The sequence below is a fragment of the Zonotrichia albicollis genome, chromosome 12 (assembly GCF_047830755.1).
Source record: "Zonotrichia albicollis isolate bZonAlb1 chromosome 12, bZonAlb1.hap1, whole genome shotgun sequence".
Classification (NCBI taxonomy): domain Eukaryota; kingdom Metazoa; phylum Chordata; class Aves; order Passeriformes; family Passerellidae; genus Zonotrichia; species Zonotrichia albicollis.
Window position 1 is genome coordinate 2267920 of NC_133830.1, and position 20617 is coordinate 2288536.

The following is a 20617-nucleotide window of genomic DNA, read 5'->3' on the forward strand; positions in this document are numbered from 1 at the left end:
TCTGATTGCTTGGGATGTGGCCTGGAGATCATTTACCAACAGGTGCATCTTTGATTGGTCCCATGTGAATTGTTTTTAATTAATGACCAATCACAGCCAGCTGTGTCAGAATGCGTCAGTCAAACTTTCATTATCACATTCTTGTTTAGCCTTCTGATGTGTCCTTTCTCTATAGTTTGGTTTAGTTTTAGCATATGATATGATATGATATGATATGATATGATATGATATGATATGATATGATATGATTAATATAATATAATATAAATATCAGCCTTCTGAGAACATGGAGTTCAGTTATACATTTTCATTTCATTTTGGCAATTGCCTAAGCCGTTTATTTTTTCATAATTCTTTTGCATTCAAGTTCATAGCACAGGCTAGGGGCACACAATACAAAATCATTTCAATTAATATTTATGTTGTTTTTAAACTTTGAAGGCATTTTTACTCTATTACTTTACAAAATGTCTTTTAATTATTTTTTTCAAAGTCTATAAAATTATTACTGTTAAACCTGATCCAGATATGCCATGTAGGAAATTTGCCATACACCTACACATTCTTACCAGCAAACATCTACACATCCACAGGGGCTTTCAGCTGGCAGGGGGATCAGATAGGCTTTTCTGGAAATGTACATCCTTGTCAAGATGACCTTTAAAAGAGATGGACTTATAAGCCCTTAAGGCATCTCTCATCACATCCTGGGGACCTCACAACACCACAGACCTCCAAGATCAAGTCCAACCTTCCCCCCACTCTCTAATCAGGAGGTGCCACATCTGCTCATGGTTTGAAGCCTTCCATGGCTGGTGACTCCAGAATTTCAGTGTTGCTTTTCCAATGAACCAATTTTTCTAAAAATCCACCCCAAACCACTCCTGGTGCAGCTGGAGGCTGTTGCCATGCCAGAAGAGCCCATCCCCACCTGGCTCAGGCTCCCTTCAGGTGTTTTTAGAGAACAGCAAGGTTTCCCTCGAGCCTTCTTTCCTCCTGCAGGATTTCTCTACAGCACGTTAGTTTCAGTTATTTATTGAGTTATTTATTGAGTTATTTATTGAGTTATTTATTCGGTTGTTATAAAGCAAGGTAGTTTTGGCTGTTTAAAAGGAGCACAGCTCTGGTGCAGCCCCAGCCTGGCTCATGCCTGCTGTGCTCCAGGCAGGAAAACAGCCAGGGGAGCTTCCCAGCCTGGCTGGGACTGATCCACAGCAAGGAGAGCACGGCTGCCTCTCCAAATCCTCCTGCATATTCAGCACTTGGGGAGCAGCAACTGTGCAGCAGCAGCAGCAGCCTGCAGAATGCCAGGAGCGTTTAACTGCTTGCTTTAAAGGCCTCTCTTCTGGATTTAATTTTATTTTTTTTTTTATAACAAAGAGATTAAAGGGAACCAGCAGCCGTATGGGAGGAAAAAACCCCAATAATTAGATGCGTTCTGCCACCTGAAAGAGCTTCATCTCCATATTTCCCATTCTCTCAGCCATTTGTTTTCTCTCAGCTCTGGTTGTTGGTGAGCGAGGGAATTCTGTGCTGACACCAAGGCCAGAGGCAGTGCTGGGTGGGAAAAGGCTCCTTCTGTCGGCTTGGCCAAGGTTTGAGCAGGAGATGCTCCCCTGATCTCCTTCTCCACTCCACAGACTTTTAATCACGTCCTTGGGGATGTCTCAAGGCGAGCTCAGCTCATTTTTGGCCGAACACGAGGGTGTTTGACGCTCACTCCTGATGTCAGCTGAGCAGGAGGACAGAGAAAGCTCGGAGCTCATCAGCTTTGCTGTGTTTCAAGGCAATAAATCGTGAACTGCACTTGGTTCTCCTGCCAGGCAGCCTGGATTCATCAGGAGGGGGAATTCCTGGGTCAGGACAGCAGCTCCACCTGAGCTGCAGGTAAAGGAGCAGAGTCTGGCAGGGTCCATAACTCAGCCAGTGCATGGGATGGACCTTCCTAGAGAATATCTGCATTTCTGCATCGATACCTCACTGCTACAGAATTACCAGCATCTTCAATTGCTGTATTTTGCAGAAAATAATGGTTTTTTGGCTGGTTCCACTTTTTTCTGCTGCTAGTTTCCACCTTTATAACCAAATCTCTTAATAGCAACTCTTACTTAGGCAATGTGAAACCTTTCAAGGTTAAAAAAAATAAAACCAGTTTGATTAAATTGGGTTTTGGGACAAATAATCTATTTAGAAATTGATGCTTTAAGGAGTAAATCATTCATTTAGAAGGAGGTAATTGTGTATAAAACCTAATTCAGCCTTGTGAGTTTTCGTGGGATTGTTTTGCATGTTCATATTCCTTGGAAGGCCAGGACCTGTCATTGCTTCAGCCCTTGCAGCTTTGGGGTGGCCCTGCCCCTCATTGTCCTTCTGTCCTTCAGTCCCTTCCAAACACCAGATTAAAAATAATAACTGCTTGGGACTAAAAAGTTTTGGAGTACATGAAGAAACAATGAGTGCGCTTCCCAAATTTATTACACTTCATACACAAAGTCTGGCTTTCTCCTGAGTAAATAAGAAAACAGTGCATAAATATGAGAGTGTCTTAGTACATAAATCTGCAGTTTATTTGAAACCTTCAGAGCATCCAGGAGCACTAATTTAATTTATATTCCACCATACAGGCAGCAGAATCACAAAACCATAAGTTACTAACTGGGAAAGAAAAGGAGATGGAAAATATTTTGTGGTTGGTGACAAGTTCTTGTCACAGCGAACGCGAAATTAATTTGTCTGCAGAATTAGAACCCACACCACGAGGGAGGTTTCACCTTTTTCAGCAGAGATGATGCATTGGGACCGTGCCTCATCTTTTGTCCTGTGCATCTGGGGGCCCTTCAAAGGGAAATTCAATCTGCATTTGGGATAATGAAGCCCGTGGTTCGTTAGACAAATGAGCCCGAGCTGAGCTTTGAAAGGCGCATCACTGCTGACACCGGGGAGAATTAGGATCTGAGGAGCGCCATAATTAAAGCATTTAATTTTGGATCCTCCTGATGGATTACCTGGAAACAGCCGTTTTCTGGAGCCACTCTCCTGGAGGCACAGCCTGAGCTGTGTGAGAGGGGATTGCTCAGCCCTGGAAGGACAAACCCAGGCCTTGCTTTGGTCAGGGATGGAAAAAAGAAACTGGAAACTTCACTTGGGGTGCCCAAAGTCATCCCCATATCTGGGATTTCCCATAACTGACCCTTTTAAAGCCTCCTACATCAACAGCTTGAGAATATACCAGAGGTGAAGCCTGGGATTTTTATGTAAATTTAGTAAAAATGGTTATTTGGAACCCCCTTGGAGCTGTGTGATTATCTACTTATTCCAAGAGCTGCTAGAAAAAAACCCTTCTGTGAATACGTTTAGAGGAATAGGTGGGAACTTCCCATGAAAAATGAATATTCTGGGGTTGAAAGAAATCTTGTTTTATGTTATTCACATATGCTTTTTACAACCTCAGCTGGCAACAGCCCATCTGCAGGGATTGTGAACTGATTATTTCCTTTTCTTTGAGAAGGGAATGAAGAAAAATATAAACCACAGACAGAGTTTAATAAATACGTGCACCAGACATGGAAACTACTTTGCCTTTTTTCATTCCAGGGACTATTCTTATTTGTCCAACAAGAAAAAAAAAGTTATTTTGAGAGAAATCTACAGAAAGCAGCACAGTGTAACTCAACTGAACACAATTCTTTCCATGGTGCTCAATCCCCTGAAAGACAGGGAGCAATAATGTGGATATATGGCATGATTAATAGAGCTTGATCCAAACCAGGACTTTTAATCCTGGCATAATATTAAACACTGTCATTGTAATGAATATTGGTGCAGAACACAAAGTCTCATCTCTTCTATTAAACTGCCACAAGCTGCAGGATTTGAAATAGTGGAGCCACTATTTCATATTTCAGTTTTCCCTCTTTCAAAGGATTAAGTGTAAGGTGCAGTTTTTTCCCTGTTTAGATTCATCAGAGAGCTGCACTTTATTTTATAATCCCATCGGAGTGAGCACTAATTTGCTTTTCCAAATCTTCTATTTGTGGTGTCTGCTCTATAAAATAAGGGTCAAAGTCAAGGACTGGCCTGAGATCCTTTGTCCATTTGGGATCCATCCCTCCAAACCCTCTTTGCAGGGAGAAATCTTTATTTAACCCCTTATTTTCCTCAAAACAAGAAGAACTTCCAGGGCTGGTAGATGATTTGTAAAAATCCTTAGTGATATTTTAATGTGAAGTGCAAAAAGAGCTTTGCAACAGATCCATGTGGAATGCACCTACCCCAGGGTGCCCCTCAGGAGCACATTTGGGTGACTTTCAGCTCCCCCATGTTAAAAAAGGCATTTCTGAGATGTTTTAAACCAAGTTTTAAACTCAGCCAAGAGCCTGGCCTCTCCTGGCTGCACCTGAAGTGTGGAAGAGCCTTTTGAGCCAGGCCCAATTGGTGTGATTTGCTGTTCCACGCAGAAAAAGAGACGCTATTTCTCTAAATACCACAAAACTACTTTCATTTAAGACTTCTGCAGCCCAAAACCCCAGCGGGCTGCCTATGATCTGCCTTCAGCATGAAAGATTTCTGTTATTCACAGTGCCCAGGCAGCAGCAGCCGCAGCATTGTCGGAGCCAGCGGCCTAACAGTGTGAATATAGAAAATTATGGATAATGGGAAAGCAGTTCTGAAACCTGAGCGAGATAATAACCACCGGTGCTCGTGGCAGATCAGAGGTGCAGCTCAACAAATGCTGGGCTGAATTGATTTTAACATAAACAGACAATAGCAGGGGCCAGGGTTTTAGTGGAATTTGGGAATCTGAAGGTGCTGCTGCATTTAGATGGCTCTGCCTGCAATTGTAAGCAGTTGGAGGCAGGAAACTTCCAGCTTTTCACAATGCCACTAATCACCCGCATACCTCTAGAAATCTGGCCTTATCTAATAAGTTAAGAGTGTTTCACCTGCAATCTGTTTTGCCTGCTTTATTCACATCTAAGTGCCAGCTCTGAAATAAAGCTTTTGCACTGCTGGACATGTTGGTGAAAAGGTGGTTGAAGGCTCTGTTTAGGGAGAAAAAAACCACACAGAGTGAAACCTGTGCAGTTCTGTACGAGACATTGAACTCCTAAAAATAAAATTTAAGAGGAGAAATAGTGAGAAATTCTCCAGTATCAGCACCCAAGGCCTCTGCTCCCAAGCAGCACCTCCAACACGGGGTACACATCAGCACTGTGACACCAGAGTGTGTGGAAAGTGGATTTTGGCTATGGATCCCTGGTATTTAGGCAGGATAACTCCAGGGAGGTCTGGCAGCACTGCTTTCAGCTGCACATGAAGAAGAAAATCTACATTAAATCTGCATTAACCCTCTCAGGCATTCCTAAGCGCCGCATAGAAGGGTCTCCCTGAGGGATCTCATTATCCATATGTCCTCTTAGTCCCCTTTTTTCTCCTTAAGATGTTCTTAAAATGGCAAAATCTGTTCATCACATTAACATGACCCATCTTTACCCCTTCACTAAGATGTCAGTGCTTTGTACATCTCATTTCCTGGCTTTTTCTCCAGCATTGTTCAATGCTTTCCATGCAACAGATGGAAATAAGAAATGACAACTTGAAATGTAGAGCCTGCACGGACTAACACACAATTAAGGAGGTATTTAAAGAGAAGTAGCTTGACAGAATTTGGGAAAGAAAATCAGCTTTAGTCTAAGTGTGCTAAAGTCTGCTACTGCTTTTGAGCCAAAAAAAGTCCATATACCTTTAATAAAAATTATCTCTAGTATTAGTTTGTGTGGAAATCTCATCTGAAAGGCAAGGCCATTTCAATCTTATTAACTTTTTATTTGCTTTATTTTTCTACTTGCCAGCCTGGGTTCCAGAGGAACATTTGATTAATTTGTGCTGTCTGCAAGTCAGGCTTTTAACCTCTGGGAAAGCTCTAAACACTTTAAAAGCTTACAGCCTTAAAATGGATTGTCAAAGTGAACTTAAACTAAATAGAGGTCAACAATCTCAGGGTTATTTGGGCTTTTCCAACGATGCTCAGTGGAAAGACTGGGGTTTGTGGGCTGGTTACAGTGATTCAGTCCCCCAGCTGCTCCCTGAATGCAGAGCAGCTGCCTGAGCCACCAGAGCAGCTGGGAACAGGCACAGCAGTGCAAGAAAACACAGAAAAATGCAGGAAAATGGACTTTTGGAAGGAAGGGCTGCTGCTGGGTCTTCCCAGGGCTCCTCAGCATTGCTTTGGAGACAGGAGGGTCAGGAGATCCGTCCCCCACACTCTTCAAATATAACCTGATTCCCCACGTTTGATTTTTAGCAATGAGAGAGCCCAGAGGAGGCTCCAGGATGATGCCAGGGATGGAGCAGCTCTGCTGGCAGGAAAGGCTGGCACAGCTGGCATTGCTCACCTGCACAGGAGAAGCTTTGGCTGAGCTCAGGGTGGCCCTGCAGGGCCTGAAGGGGCTGCAGGAAACCTCGAGAGAGACAATTGACAGGGGATGGAGTGATGGGACAGGGGGGAATGGGTTTAAATTGAAGAAGGGCAGGTTTATATGGGATATTGGGAAGGAATTCTTGGCTGTGAGGGTGGGCAGGCCCTGGCACAGGTGCCCAGAGCAGCTGGGGCTGCCCCTGGATCCCTGGCAGTGCTCAAGGCCAGGCTGGACAAGGCTTGGAGCAACCTGGGATAATGGAAGATGTTCTTGCTGAGGGCAGGGGGTTGAAATTTGATGAACTGGATGAGCTTTAAGGTCCCTTCCAGCCCAGAGCAGTCTGTGATTCCATGATGCCACACAAGCACAAAAACCATTCCTTTTGTGGTATCTATCAGGGTACACTGAGTGCTGTCACCTGGAGTCAGGTCTCATCTCAGAGTCAAAACTACTCTCAGAAAAGAAAATCTTTGTTCCAGTTTTCCCTCCTCTTCCCACATTCCCTCCCCCTGCACCCACGTGAGCCTCGGTCATAGCACAGCGCTCTCTCTCATTTCCTTGGGAGCACATGGCACAATCAAAGCAAGGTTAAAAACCCACAAGATTCCCAAATCTCATTCTGACCAGAATAATTCTAACGTGACAGGAGCAGTGTTAAACCCCAGACTGAACAAAACCAAAGCTCTTACTTTCCCAGGGCGAAGCACTCCAGTCTGGCAGAGGAGCCCTTGGCGGCGTAGGTCGTTTCTGGAAAACGCACCTCAATCTTTGGCTCGTACTCCCCCATCACACCTGTGGAACATCAAAACAGCTCACTCCAGCTGAGCCCAGACCTTCTCGTGCAACACAGCTGCAGGGTGAGAGGGAGGGTGCCATGAATCTCTTCAGAGCCTCATGTTCCACCCGTGATGGAGCAGGTTTAACCTCCTGGGTGGGGTTCAGCCCTCTGCTGAAAACTCTGTGAAATCTCTCCATTGAGGAGAGAAATCTCTTCCCTGCATTTAGGAGTTGAAGAGTGTGACTTTATGCAAGTTTTACATTCCAAGTCTGCTGAGCATCAAGGTTTTTGGGATAATTTTGGGTTCACACCTCTTATCAAGCAACAGTTTTGCCACTAGTCAATCTTAGGACACTGCATTGACTCTATCTGCAAAAAAATTAGAAAATCCCACGTTCAAACTGCTTGCAAAACTCTTAAAATGTCTTTAAACTATCCAAATGTAAGTTGCAGACTTCAGGAAGGCTGATGTAATTAGATGGAATTATCATATTTGAAAATCTGGCTGAACATCTGATAAATCACAGATAATCCAGTATTAATTTAGGGCATTTAATTTTGCAGCAGGTTTGGGATGGATTTAGGAAACTAAACTTTTAGCTGAACTTCTGCAGTATCTTTTATGTGTCTCACAGTGAAACTCCTTCCAGCTGCAGGGATGAACATAAATCAGGTATTTTCCTGCAGTGTCTTTGCCCAGATCCCACACAGGAAATGAACCAATTCTTGTTTTATATTTAACAGGCATCTGCATAATATTGTACATTCAACTTCCACTGCTGCCTCAGAGGCTGCCAGCATTGGAGCCAATCCAGAGGCCAGCAGAGAGAATGGGAGAGGAGAAAGGGGCTGATAGAAGGAATCTGAGAAAAGGAATAGTGATGAAAAGGAAAAAAGAATCAGAAAAGATCTTAAGCATCTGCAATCAGAGTTTGTGCCAAATTATTAACTTTGGAGCTGAGGAAGTGCAGCTTTGCTTTGTGTGATCTGCTGATGTTACTGAACAGCAGAGCCTCGCAGTGACAGCATTATTCCATGTTTTATTTATTTATTTATTATTCCATAATGCACAGCTGAGTTTTGTTTATCCTCCAAATCCAAATCTGCACAGACTTTTGTCACTGATTGTTGCCACTGCTTTGCAAACAGCACGAGTATATTGAAACTTAGGTGGGCAAACTCCCAAAACAAACTTTGTGTACAGATTTCCAGGTCTGTATTTCTCCCCACGAACATTTAATTACAAATGTTGCCAGGAAGGCGTTGGTACGTGTGCAGGGGAGTTTCTCACCTCGGCAACTCGAGGCAGCTGTCTGGATTTGATATTTGAGCTATACTTAGATGACAAATTTAGAAAGATTTGTTGGATTTAAACCTCAGCATGGGCATGAGGTGGGAAATATTAACGTGCCACGTGACATTCTCTTGTTGTTCAGGGGCAGTGAGAACTTTCTTTGTGTGTTCATCTCATCCCTGATAGCTCAAATGTCACTGATGCCTCAGGATTTCAGCTTTTCTATTTTCCATCTAGTTGTAATTCTGTAATTCTTTAGTGTGTAACTCTAAACTCCACACTCAGTGTGAGCTGCTGCTTTCCCATTTGGGGCAGACACAACAATTCCTCTCCAGGCCTGGCAATCAAGGACACCTCACTGCCTCAGGGCCCAGAGATGGGAACAAAAGTGAGTTGGGGTAGAAAACTTGAGGTCAATGACTTCATTACCTGAAGCTGGAATTGGCAGATTATCCCCAATATGCAAATGGGCCAAACTTATAAAAGTGTGAAAACCAATGATCTATCATCCATTTTTGGGTGTAGCCCTGGGGACCTTTGTCTGCCCTAAACGTACCTGAAGCCCTTCAATAAATAGAACAGTTTCAATGAATAGAACAGCTTTTTATTGCCTTAATTCAGTCTGGCCTCTGTTTCAGGTAATCCCAAAAAGCCATCATCACCATGGAGCCATGTCCTGCTGCAGAACCTTCACTGGGGCAGTTTTCTCTCCATGGGGATGAACTCCCCCCATCTGGCGCAGGATCTGTTGGGTTTTGAGGCCGCCCAGCCCCGCTGTGCACTCACCATCACCCCTGAGGCTGAGGGCAGTGGGGGCGCCCCACACGTGGCGCTGAGCCTCGGCACTGCTCACGGCACAGGTGTAATTGCCAACGTCCCAGGGCTCCACCTTGGCCAGGTACAGGTTTCCTGTGGCCTGGGAAACGAAGCGCCGGCTGTCTGCCCCAAGATCCAGGGTGGTGTTGTTGAAGATCCACGTGTAGGACAAGGCTGGAAAACACCAGACATGCATCACACATCCCTTCCCAGCACAGCTGATGGGGAGAGTGAGGGAAAACCACTGGGGAGGCACAAATTAGCCAGGTGTGGCATCCACATTCTCTGAACGTGATCCCTTCACCCAGGGTTTTTCTCCTGGGAAGCTGAAAGGCAGCAAGAGAGGCCTCAGAGAAAAGGAAAACAATTCTTATCTCATTTGCTTCTCCTGTGTTGTGCTGCTTTGGAATGTGTTTGGAGATTGTTTACCCACAGGTGATTGTTCCACTGGATTCTGCTGTGAGTTTTTTTCACTCATTGGCCAATCAGCGCCAAGCTGTGCTGGGACTCTGGAAAGAGTCAGGACTTTTCATAATTATCTTTATTTATATATTTTAAATATTCTATATTTATTCTCTTTCTAGCATTCACTAAGTATCCTTTCTGTATTCTTTAGTATAGTATTCTTTAATATAATATAGTATAATAAATAGTACTACTACTACTATTATTATTATTTATATAATAAATAATATATATTATTTAAATATATAATAAGGAAGAATTTAATAATAAAATATATAATGAATAATTATTTAATAATAAAATTATAAATGCATAATATATAGTATATAAATATATATATGTATATACTATATATTATACTATTATATATTATACTATATAATATATAGTATAATATCTCTTATACTATATTATATATAGTATAATAATATAATAGTATAATATATAGTATATAAATAATAATAATATAGTATAATAAATTAGCCTTCTGATAAGATGCAGTCCTTCTCATCATTCCTTCCTTTGCTGGTGACCCTGAATTTTACAATAGCCAGGTAAGCATTGCTCGAGTTTTCAGCTCATTTCAAGCCACTTCAGGAGGTCACAGCAGTTTCTGTCCCCTGCTACTTCTCATTTCCCTGCCTAGCCTGCTCCTGAGCAGGAATGGCGGTGCTGCGATGGTGTGGGAAATCTGCTTTAGTGAATAATTTCTGTTTATGGCGCTTTCCCTCAGAAAATCCAGAGGGCAAATTACTGCTTGGTGCTACAGCTCCTTTCTTCACTCTCAGTATGGAAAAATTGAACTGGTTACATGGAGCTTGAGCACTGGATTTTCATGGAGGGATGAGCTGAGCTGCACAAAAGTATTTTGGAGACAAATTAAAATTTGATCCTATGGCCCATTTGTAAGAACATCCCCTTATCTTCCATACTTCTTGCCCCATTCTCACTTCCTGCTCTTTTCTGCCCCCTTTTCCCACATGGTGCTCCACAATGCAAATCTTTATAATGTACATCTATAAGACCAGGAAACTTGAAACTGATTTATTTGGCTAGCCCATCCTGGAAAAGCCGGCATTCTTGTGAGTTTACCATTCCCTGTTTTGGGAGAGATTTTTGGGCAATGAGGATCAGGTTCAGAGCTGGTCCCCCAGTGTGGGGTGGCCCAGGGTGTCCTGCCAGCCCCTCTGTGCAGCTGCTCTGCACCCAACAGCAGGAGCAGGGCTCAAACCCTGCCTTTTACAAGCCACAGTAAATCACAACTTTCCAAATCTACCAGTTTAGCTCCTCTTAATTAAATGCATAATTCATAAGCTAACAGTGTTCTGCCAACAGCTTCATTTTTACACATTTCCCCCATCAACAACCCCATTCCAAAAAGATTATTTACGTTGCTTTCCCCCCCTCAGCTCCAGCTTGGGAGCAGTATGGTAATCAGTCTGCAAACTCCAGTAGTTTTGTGGAGTTTTATGTTATCAGCTTCCAGCATTTTAGGACTCTCATTAGAAATGATGCATCTCCAGGGAGCAATCAATGACACTTTCTATACTTGGCTAAATCCTGCAACGGGCTCCCTTTTCCTGCAGATAATGGGAAACTTGGCCGTGCTCTGCAGTAAACCTGGGAGATGCAGCAATTCATCCTCAGCGTGTGCAGGTCCACGTGCTCACCCACAGGATCAAAGCCCCACTTTTGCATATTTACCTGCCCTTGGACTTTGAGGTGCCTTAAAGCATCTATTTATTGAAGGAAATCTGGAGGTGGGAGGGTTTTCCTGCAGGACCAGAAATAAGGGATGCAGCAGTCTTGCAGAGACACACAGACTGTTTCCCTGTCTCAGGAACAGGTTTTTGCTGACTGCAGGCTGTCTGGGCAAGCAGACCAAAGTGTGCAAAATTCTGATTTCAGCTCATTTTTTTTTTGAAGGTCTCTAAGCTGCAAGACGGGGACTGTACAGAAAACGCTGAAGATTTGCAGGTAAATACTTTAAGCTGTGTTAAATTAAATGTTGTCCACATTTCTGTGGAAGAAATCCCTTGGATCTGCCTTCTCCCCAGATTTCCCAAAGCACTGAGGGCTGGTACCCCAATGTGTTTTCCTGCCAAATGGAATTCTTGCCTTCCTCCTTACTCAGACCTGCACTAAAGCACCTCTGGAAAATAAAACCACTCTGAGTGCCTGGACCTGACCTTTGGATGCCCAGATTCCCATGCCAGGATAGCTTAAACAAGAGAATCTGGGAATAATTTTAAGAATGAGTAATAGGGAAAAGCAGTTTGGAATTTCTCTGCCAAATTCTGGTGGTGGCAATTACAGAGTGAAGAAAGCCCTGACCCCCTCTAAGGGCATCCCTGTACCTGCCAAGACTCCAAAAGGATTCTCAGGAAGGACCTTTAAAATATTTTATGGCATGGAACCAAAACCAGCCATGGGAGCAGGTGATGCAGCTGAATTCTCTGTGCAAGAGGGAATAAAATAAAACTCTATTAATGCCAACTTTGTGCAACACAGACATTCTTCAGGAGGTCAATCTGTGAATTAATTAATCGATAAAAGAGAACCAGACCTTTTCTGTCCTGATTTCTGTTCTCAGGGGGCTCCAGCTGACTTCATTTTCTGAAGATTCTCCCTGCCTGCTCCCCACCATTGCTTCAGGGACTATTGATGAATTTTTCCATTAGTGGGAACAAGCACAGGCCCCTCTTAGTCATATTTAAATCCTTTTTCCCCCAGTATGAGGGACAGAAACACTCCCCCTCTCCTAGCTGCAGGTTCATCCTCACCCATCTGCAGGCCATGCTTGCCTAGAGCCTAATTCAGCTCCACTAAACTCTGTAGAAACCCTAATTTTAATTGACTTCAGTGGGAGTTGGATGAAATCTCAAGAGGAAGGAGCCAAACTTTGGAGATCGAACTCTTTTTTTTTCATGCTTTAAAGGCATTATACCAACAACCTACTCCCTTACTCAGGATCTTTTCTTGGAAAGTTACTACAGCAACAGGTAATACAGTAAAAAATCCAGAACTGTGTTATAAAATCTTTCATTTTGGGCCACTTGGAGTAAACTAGATGAGCAGATCCACTGAGCGAGCCAAAAAATGGAGAAATGGTGCTTTGCTCTCACTTTTATGGCAGAGCAGGAGTGATTTTATAGTGCTGCAATGTTAGGGTGTGTTTATTTGGGTCTCTTTTTTTTTAATTTGTGGTGTCAGTGTCTCTTCTCACCCCAGAGACCACAAAATCTGGTTAATCCACCTTCTCCTCCAGGTGGGCAATTCCTGAGCTTGGCCAGGCTGGAGAGCATCTCCCACCTCTGCCAGCCCTGAGAGTTTTCCTGCAGAGCTCGGCTGGGAATGAGCTGATAATCATTCCTGACAGACAGATCTGGGGGGATTGAACATTCCAGTGCTTCCCTCAGCCCGAGCAAACCCAAACCAGTGCTGCTGCTCAGGCTGGGCTCAGGGAGGGGGATTAAAGATTCACAGGAGCAGAGAAAAAGGCACTCCCAGCCCATGACTGGGTTCTGTAGAGGGAGAGACACTTCAAACCCTCCCTTTCAGATGCTGCACTTTATCAAGGGCAGCATTTAACAGGAAATGCAGAAATCAAAGGCCCTTTCTCAGCTCATCTCCTCCCATCCTCTGCACACACCCAGTTTCACGTTTCACCTCCTTCCCCAGCCTCCTGCAGGCTGAGAATCAGGAATTTTTACCCTCCCAAGCAGGTCCACAGGGGGCTCCAGCATCCTTAGGAGTGTTCTGGGGTTTATTTATCCTCCCTACAGCAATGTCAGCACTCAGGAAAGCCCAGAGCCTCCGTCCCCCTCCCAGCCCTGGCAGCTCTTGCACACCAATAAATGCAAATGCAGAGTGATCCTGCTGCTCCTAACAAGATTAGCAACTTCCTTAAAGCTCTGCAGGGAGCCAGCTCGGAGGAAACAGCCTTTAGATCACGCTTCACTTCTGAGGAAATAAATGAACAACAGTCCACCCCATAGCCTTGTGTCAAGTATTACCATTTAGGCAGCAGCTTCTGAAGCACAGGCAGGTCAAGCTCGTGTTTAGCTACAGAAATTAAAGCTTCTTCCAGCTTCCTCCCTCCATGCCTTTTCCTATCTCAGAGATCTCTAGAAACCAATTTTTTTTTTTCACCAGTAAAATATTACTATATTACAATAGAGTAAAATATTGCTATATTACAATAGAGTAAAATATTGCTATATTACAATATAGTAAAATATTGCTATATGTTGATTGCACAGGGGGAAAGGGCTGACCAAAAGAACTTAAGGCAGAGCTGGGATGAGGTTGAGGGAGAAATCCAGCTCACCTGGTCCCCCCTGCCCTGCTGAGCCTCACTAACAAGCAGAGGGATGGCAGAGCTGAACTGTGCAAGGTGTGGAAATGAGCCTCATAAATAACCAGAGACATAAATTAGTGAGGAGGGGCAGGCTGAGGGAATAAAGAATAAAGGGGTTGGGCTGGGTCAGGTAACCTGGGGCAGCCCTGCTCTTGCTTTAAAAACTAATTACAGGCTGTGATTTTTTTTTTGTTTGTTTGTTAACTGAAATTTTTAATGTCCTAATTGATCTAAGGTATAAACTTGGTTGGGTATTTTTTTATTTCATGCTTGTGTTTGATCAGTCGTGAAAGTCCTAATATTAGTTCACAGCAATATGGAATTCTGTTTTTGTTCTCTGAGATGCTTTAAAGCTGATGTGAAAGCTGCTGGAGAAGCCTTTTTGTACATTTGTTTGTTTGCTTGGTGAGGTTTGTTTGTTTTTGGCTTCTAGCTGACTAATATATTTTTGTCCTCTATTTAAATGAATCACTCATTTTTCTTGTACAAAAATAGGTTAGCAGTGCTCTCAGCTAAGAAACCAGCACACAAAAAAGAAGCAGCACATCTTTTCCTGTCACCTCTATTGGAAAATGAGGTTTAATTCCAATTGAGCTTTAAATATTTTAAATATTTTTGACCATGGACCAACACTTTAGGTGTCTGATAAGCAGCTGGGTGTCCTGATGAGCTCTGCAGAGTTTTCCTGTGAGCAGGAGGTTTGACTCCAGTGCTGTGGTGCAGGACCAGACAAACTTGGCAATGTGAGAAAGAGAAGTGAGACACTTCCCCGGAGACCATGGGTGGTAGAAACACTTCTGCAGCTCTCATTCCATCTTCTTGATGTTATAGGGGAGGAATTGAATTAATGAACCCTCCTTGTTTTCCATTCTATTATTTCTATTCCTCTTCTTCTATTGTTATCCTGGCTTTCAGAGGTTGGCAGGAGGTTTTACCCAGTGCTTCCTATTTCACATTTCCTATATTAATAGCAGCTGCTTCAAACAACTGCTGTACAGAGGGTTCCTGTCTTCCTTCAAGTCATTACATCACAGGAAAGGCAACTCTTTCCCTGCTGCTGGGGCTTATCTTCCAAATTCCTTGACATCTCTCTAATTCCTGACACATTTAAAGTGCTGCACACAGCTCTTGTAATGTGAGCTGGGAGCACAGTTTGTAATCCTTCCTTCTGTAGGTATTGAGAGGTGGAGGGAAGGGTTGCAATTAAAAAAACCTAAATATACAATCCTTTCCAGCAAAAATGACTTCCCAAGCATCTTGAAATAGTCTCTGACTTGTCATGGCTCGCACCACGTACTCCATCCCCATGGTATATAATTCTGGATCCTGAGCAGAGTGTTTAGGGATGACAAAAGGACTCGGGCTCTGCTCTCTGGGGACTTGTTATTGCAGGGAATGGATTTTCCAGGCTGGTCAGCAGCTCCCAGCTGCAGGAACACTCTGGGAAAGGCTTTGCTGGTGGACACCATTTTGTCACTTCAATTAATCTGGGGGGAGCTCACCTGGTAACTATTTATTTGTTCGGAATGTTTTCCTCCCCTCCTTCCTATTTGTCAAATCATAATTTTACCCTGCAGCAAGAGGGAAATGGATAGTTCAGTGGCTGCAGGATGGATGTGTTGTCTTTCTGCCTGTCCCACTGATGCATTTGAGGAACTCTTTGAAGCCTCTCGTGCCCTTAAGGACCTTGTTTCACTTCATCTCCTTGATTATATCCTCCTTTCATATGGCTGTAAACACCCAGTGAGCTGACACTGCCTCTCCCTAGGACTGGAGGGGCTGCTGGTGATTGATGGGCTTTTCTCCCTCTCTGAAATACTGCCTCCTCTTTCCACATCACTATTCACCTTCTCCTGGGAGTTTGGCTCATAACTGCTGCTTTGAGAAGGATTGAGCATTGCTGGGAGCGGGACATGGGAAACTGCAGCTCCTTTGGGTGTGTGGTCGCTGCTGCCAAAAGCAGGAGGGGAGTCATCCACAAGCTGCTCATTCTTTAAGGGCAGAACAGGACAATTTGGTAACTTTGGCATTGATATTTCCCCTCTATTAATAAATATTTGCTTTATTTGAGTAAAGTTTTCACCTGGATTTACCCCACCCAGAAAGGAAGATCTCCATGGGCTTATGGTGAGCACCCCCAAATAATTAATCAGAAAACTGCTTTTCATTCCCCATCTGAAGCACTGAAACCTGACCTAGGCCCTCCTTTAACCAGGCATCTCACCTCTCCAGAAGCCCCTTCCAATCTAAATTATTCTCTGATTATCAGGCAGGGATAAAATCAGGGATTCAAGAGCAGAACCCAAACCTTCAAGACAAATGCAATGTGTCCGATGCAGGATTCAAAGGAGGGCACTGAGCAGCAAGCACTGAAGGGGAAAGGAGCCTTTCCATGCAGGCCTGGTGTGGTTTTGGTGCAGGAGGAAATGCTGAGGGCTGATTTTCTGCCATTCCATGAGACCCAAGGCCCTGGGATAACCAGAAATGTCAGCAGAGAGTCTTCATGCTGTCCTTGCTGTGCCCAAGGAATGACAGGTCACATTTATACCTTGAGTTTTAGGTTTTTCTGTTCTGTTTTGGTGTGCAGCTTTTAGCTTTATATTAAGTGTTACTGGGATCTTTCCACAGGGTGGTGAGGACAAAACAATCCTGTTCTAGCTGGAGACTCAAGGACAATCTTCAAACTTCAGGCCCAAAGCACAAACAACAGGAAAAGAGGAGGGCAAGCAAGCGAGGAGGATGAAACTTCATCATTTGAAGCTATTAATTGGACAGTTGGCAAATGGAGTAAAACTTATAAAAATGTGAGATCTTGTGACCAACCCCATTTTGCTTCCATCTTGGAGCCATCCAGGCAGAGCCACAGCTGTGGCCCAGGTAATGCCAGGGTGTGGCCTTTGAAGGCACTGCAATAAATATCCACTTTATTCCTCTTAACTCCATTTAGCCTCTGTTCCAGCTCCTTAACACATCACTACTCCCTGATATAATAATAATATAATGAAAATAATTAAATAATAAAAATAAAATAAAAATAAAATACAAATAAAATAATAATAATAAATAATAATAATAATGAAATAATAAAACTAAAATAATATAAATAAAATAATATAAAATAATAGGAAATAATAAATATAAATACAATAAAAGTAATAAACCTAAAATAATAATAAATAATAAAATAATACAAAAGAATAAATATAAATTAATTAATTAAAAAATAGAATAGAATAATAATGAAATAATAGTATAATAATAGGAAATAAGGAAATAATAGGAAATAATGAATAACAATAAAATCATAAAATTAAAATTAAAATAACACAAAATAATAATAGAAATAATAATAAAATAATAAAAAAGGGCCCTGAAAAAGCATTAACCCAGCATCATTTGAAGAAACAAAATCCAAATTTGTTGTAAACCCAGGTAATTGATGCAGGAGCAAATATACCTCCATGGTGGGGGGGAGTTCCACAGAGCAGGACCACTCCTTGTCCCTCTCTCACTGACACCGGGCTTCTCGGCCTGGTCTCGAAGTTTTCCAGGTCTTGAGGGAGAAGGAGAAAACAGGGCCTGGTTATTGTCCATCAGAGCTATTCCCAACTGCATCCCAATTTATTAACTCAAAACCAGCCACATATTGGACAGCAGAATTTAATTTCCTGGAGAAACTGTATGCAAGAATAGCTTGTCCAACCTGATATCGTGGAATTACAGGATCATTGAGGTTGGAAAAGACCTCCCAGCTCCTGCGGTCCAACCATTACTGAGTCCTTTGGCATTCACAAAATATTTATTCCTGCAGCATTTCTACTGCAACTTTGGGAATTTGTGTTTACAATTTCTATTTGCAAAGCCAGTCTATTATTCCACTGCTTTTCCAGCATCATTTTTTTGGAACTTGCCAGGCTGGATCTACATGAGTTGGAAAAAAAATGTATTTTGTTGTGTTTCCTTTTCCATAGAAATAGAGAACAGCTGTGTTCTATATATACAAGTGATAATTAAAGATCAGCAGGACTCCCACAGAGTGTAGGTTTAAATGATGATAAAAATATGTTGTTTTCTTTAAGATTCTGGGCTGGCCCAAACTGGCTGCAGTGTTTGGATATGTTTTGATTGCCTTGAGCTTTAGCACTGGTTTTAGAGGGGAGAAGAGAGGACTTCCAGTGGGAAATCTCCTGTCCATGCCCATCTCCCACAGGTGATTTTTATGGCTCTTAATGTCTATTTTTCAATCTGCTGCTTCCTCATGTTTCACTGAGATGTTGAAGAATTACCAGCTTGGTTCCTGTTAATTCAATTACAAAACATGACAAAATAGCTGTGCTTTTAAAAGAAAAGATTATTTACTTTTTGATCCAGTTCTCATCCTAATGAGAACCCTTCCCATTTTCTTAGAGCCATTCGGGAAATGATTGCTCGAAACTCATTCAAAATATGCTTCAATACAATAAATATCAGCTTCCCCTTAAACCTCTTTATACCACAGAGCTGTAAACTGCCTGCCCTAAGCTCATTTTATTTACCTTGCTGCAGATTCTTGTTTCAAACAATTGTTCCATTTTTCATCAGCTGAACACCAACCTGAGCCAGAGTTCAATAGAGAGAAACAGCCCTCGTTGGTCAGAGCAATAACGATTACTACCTGTACAGCCTCAGCTATTTATGTCAATATATCAATTTTCTCCCCCTTAGCTGAACTTTACACAGTTAATTTTTCTTTTCCTCCTCTTCATCTCCTGGATATTGGTCTCCTATGAAGACATTGTCTGCTCAGAGGGGGCTGGATTGAATTAAGCACCTGTAGCACCTCCTCGTGCTGTCATAGCACAATGGATGGGCCCTGTCAATACACGGTGAAAGGGTTTTAAACTCTGATGTTCTTTTAATTGCCTGCTGGCTACAGCTCTGCCTTGGATTCTGGGTAGTCCAAGGGGGAAAAAACACAAGAAAGGCCAAGAAAAATAGAAAAAAAAAATTATTTAGTTGTATTTCACCCTCTAATTCTATATAAAAGACAAAATAGTAGACGGACATAATATGACTAATTAGAGTTTGGCTTCATTAGAGTCCAGTGTCTGAATTTGTGGGTTTATTTACTCATTTTGAAAATTCCGTCCGAGAAATTTTACCACATTTTCTTTCTTTCCTGGCAATTGTTTTCTGAGAAGAAAAAGGCCAGCACCAAATATTTGTGTGGAAAAATGGTCCCTGGAATTCCTGTCAAGATTTGCTTGGGGTGCCTGGTCTGAGGCTTTGTACCCTGGGATAAGGGAGGAAAAGATCCTCAAATTTCCATTTTTTTTTTTTTTTTTTTTTTTTTTTTTAATATTAGAAAGGTGCAAAAATTCAGATTTTTTTTAGGATTCAGGCACCAACAACAAAACTGGTTGCAGTTCCTTCAGCTGGTAATATAGCTTCTTCCTTCAGCTGGTAGTACAAAACAAATTGCAATTTCTACTTAAAAATAGAGTTAACACCCTCCCAAAAACTCTGGGGCAGTATGGAAAATCTGTGCACTCTAAGTAATTCTTCCCAACCTTTTCACTGTGGGAAATCAGCCCTATTTTTTATTTTTTTGCTGAGAACAAAATTTCAGTTGTTATGAGACATCCCAGAAAGGAGGGAAAAAAAATAAAGGAAGCACAGTGCAGCAGCAGGAAAAGGTTTTCCTGACAATTGAGAATTAACTGTGTAATACCTCGCTCTGAAATGGGAATAGATTTTGGAAAGTAATGAGCTGCTAGTAGCAATTTTTAGTTTAATGACACAATATGTCATGTTATCAGTTTTACTCTCATTTTAGGTGCTGTGTCACCTGTCCGTGTCTCTCCATTAAAACCGTGACGAGTGTCCCTGACTGGAATAATTAAAAGCAGGAGGATGAGATCTCTGAGGGATCTGCTGTTTTGCAGGGAGCAGGACTATTTTTGATTGTACAATGGAATCATGGAATGATTTGGGTTGGGAGGGACCTTGAAGCTCATCCAGCTCTACCCCTGAGACAGCTTCCACCATCCCAGGCTGCTCCAGCCCCAGTGTCCAACCTGGTCTTGGGCACTGCCAGGGATGCAGGGCAGCCAGAATTTCTCTGGGCACCTGTACCAGGGCCTGCCCACCCTCCCAGGGAACAATTTTTTTCCCAATATCCCATTTTCCCAATTTTTCCCAATTTTTTCCCACTTTTCTCCCAATTTTTTCCCATTTTTTTTCCCAATAGCCCTCTCCCTTTCGGTTGAAACCATGTGGGGATGAAGTTGGCTGTGCCTTTTCAACCTCCACTTCCCAACCTTGAGGTTCAAAATCCGTGGGCAGGAGTTTGGCCTCTTTCATGGCCTGTTTGTAGCTTTGATATACAAAGCAACTCGGATTTTCCAGTGAGGGAGAGGAGATTTCCATCCCTTTATGCTTATTAATCATAGGTATAAAAAAGCAGCTGTGGAGGCACATAAATCATCATTTAATCTCTTCATCTC

The 20617-nt window shown here is 42.6% G+C and overlaps 2 protein-coding genes across 5 annotated transcripts in view; both read right to left on the reverse strand.

The window, feature by feature from the left end:
- The window catches only part of CHL1 (cell adhesion molecule L1 like), a 607847-nt gene that overhangs the window by 160610 nt on the left and 426620 nt on the right, over positions 1-20617 (reverse strand). The gene's annotated exons all lie outside the window — the stretch shown is intronic.
- The window catches only part of LOC102075469 (contactin-6), a 132882-nt gene that overhangs the window by 44916 nt on the left and 67349 nt on the right, over positions 1-20617 (reverse strand). For all 4 annotated transcript variants that reach the window (XM_074550327.1, XM_074550326.1, XM_014269258.3 and 1 more), the window contains 3 exons: positions 17590-17685; positions 9278-9481; positions 7109-7211 (listed from right to left, as the gene is read on the reverse strand). In XM_074550327.1, the coding sequence (XP_074406428.1) occupies positions 7109-7211; positions 9278-9481; positions 17590-17685 (403 nt within the window). The remainder of the gene's footprint in view (positions 1-7108; positions 7212-9277; positions 9482-17589; positions 17686-20617) is intronic.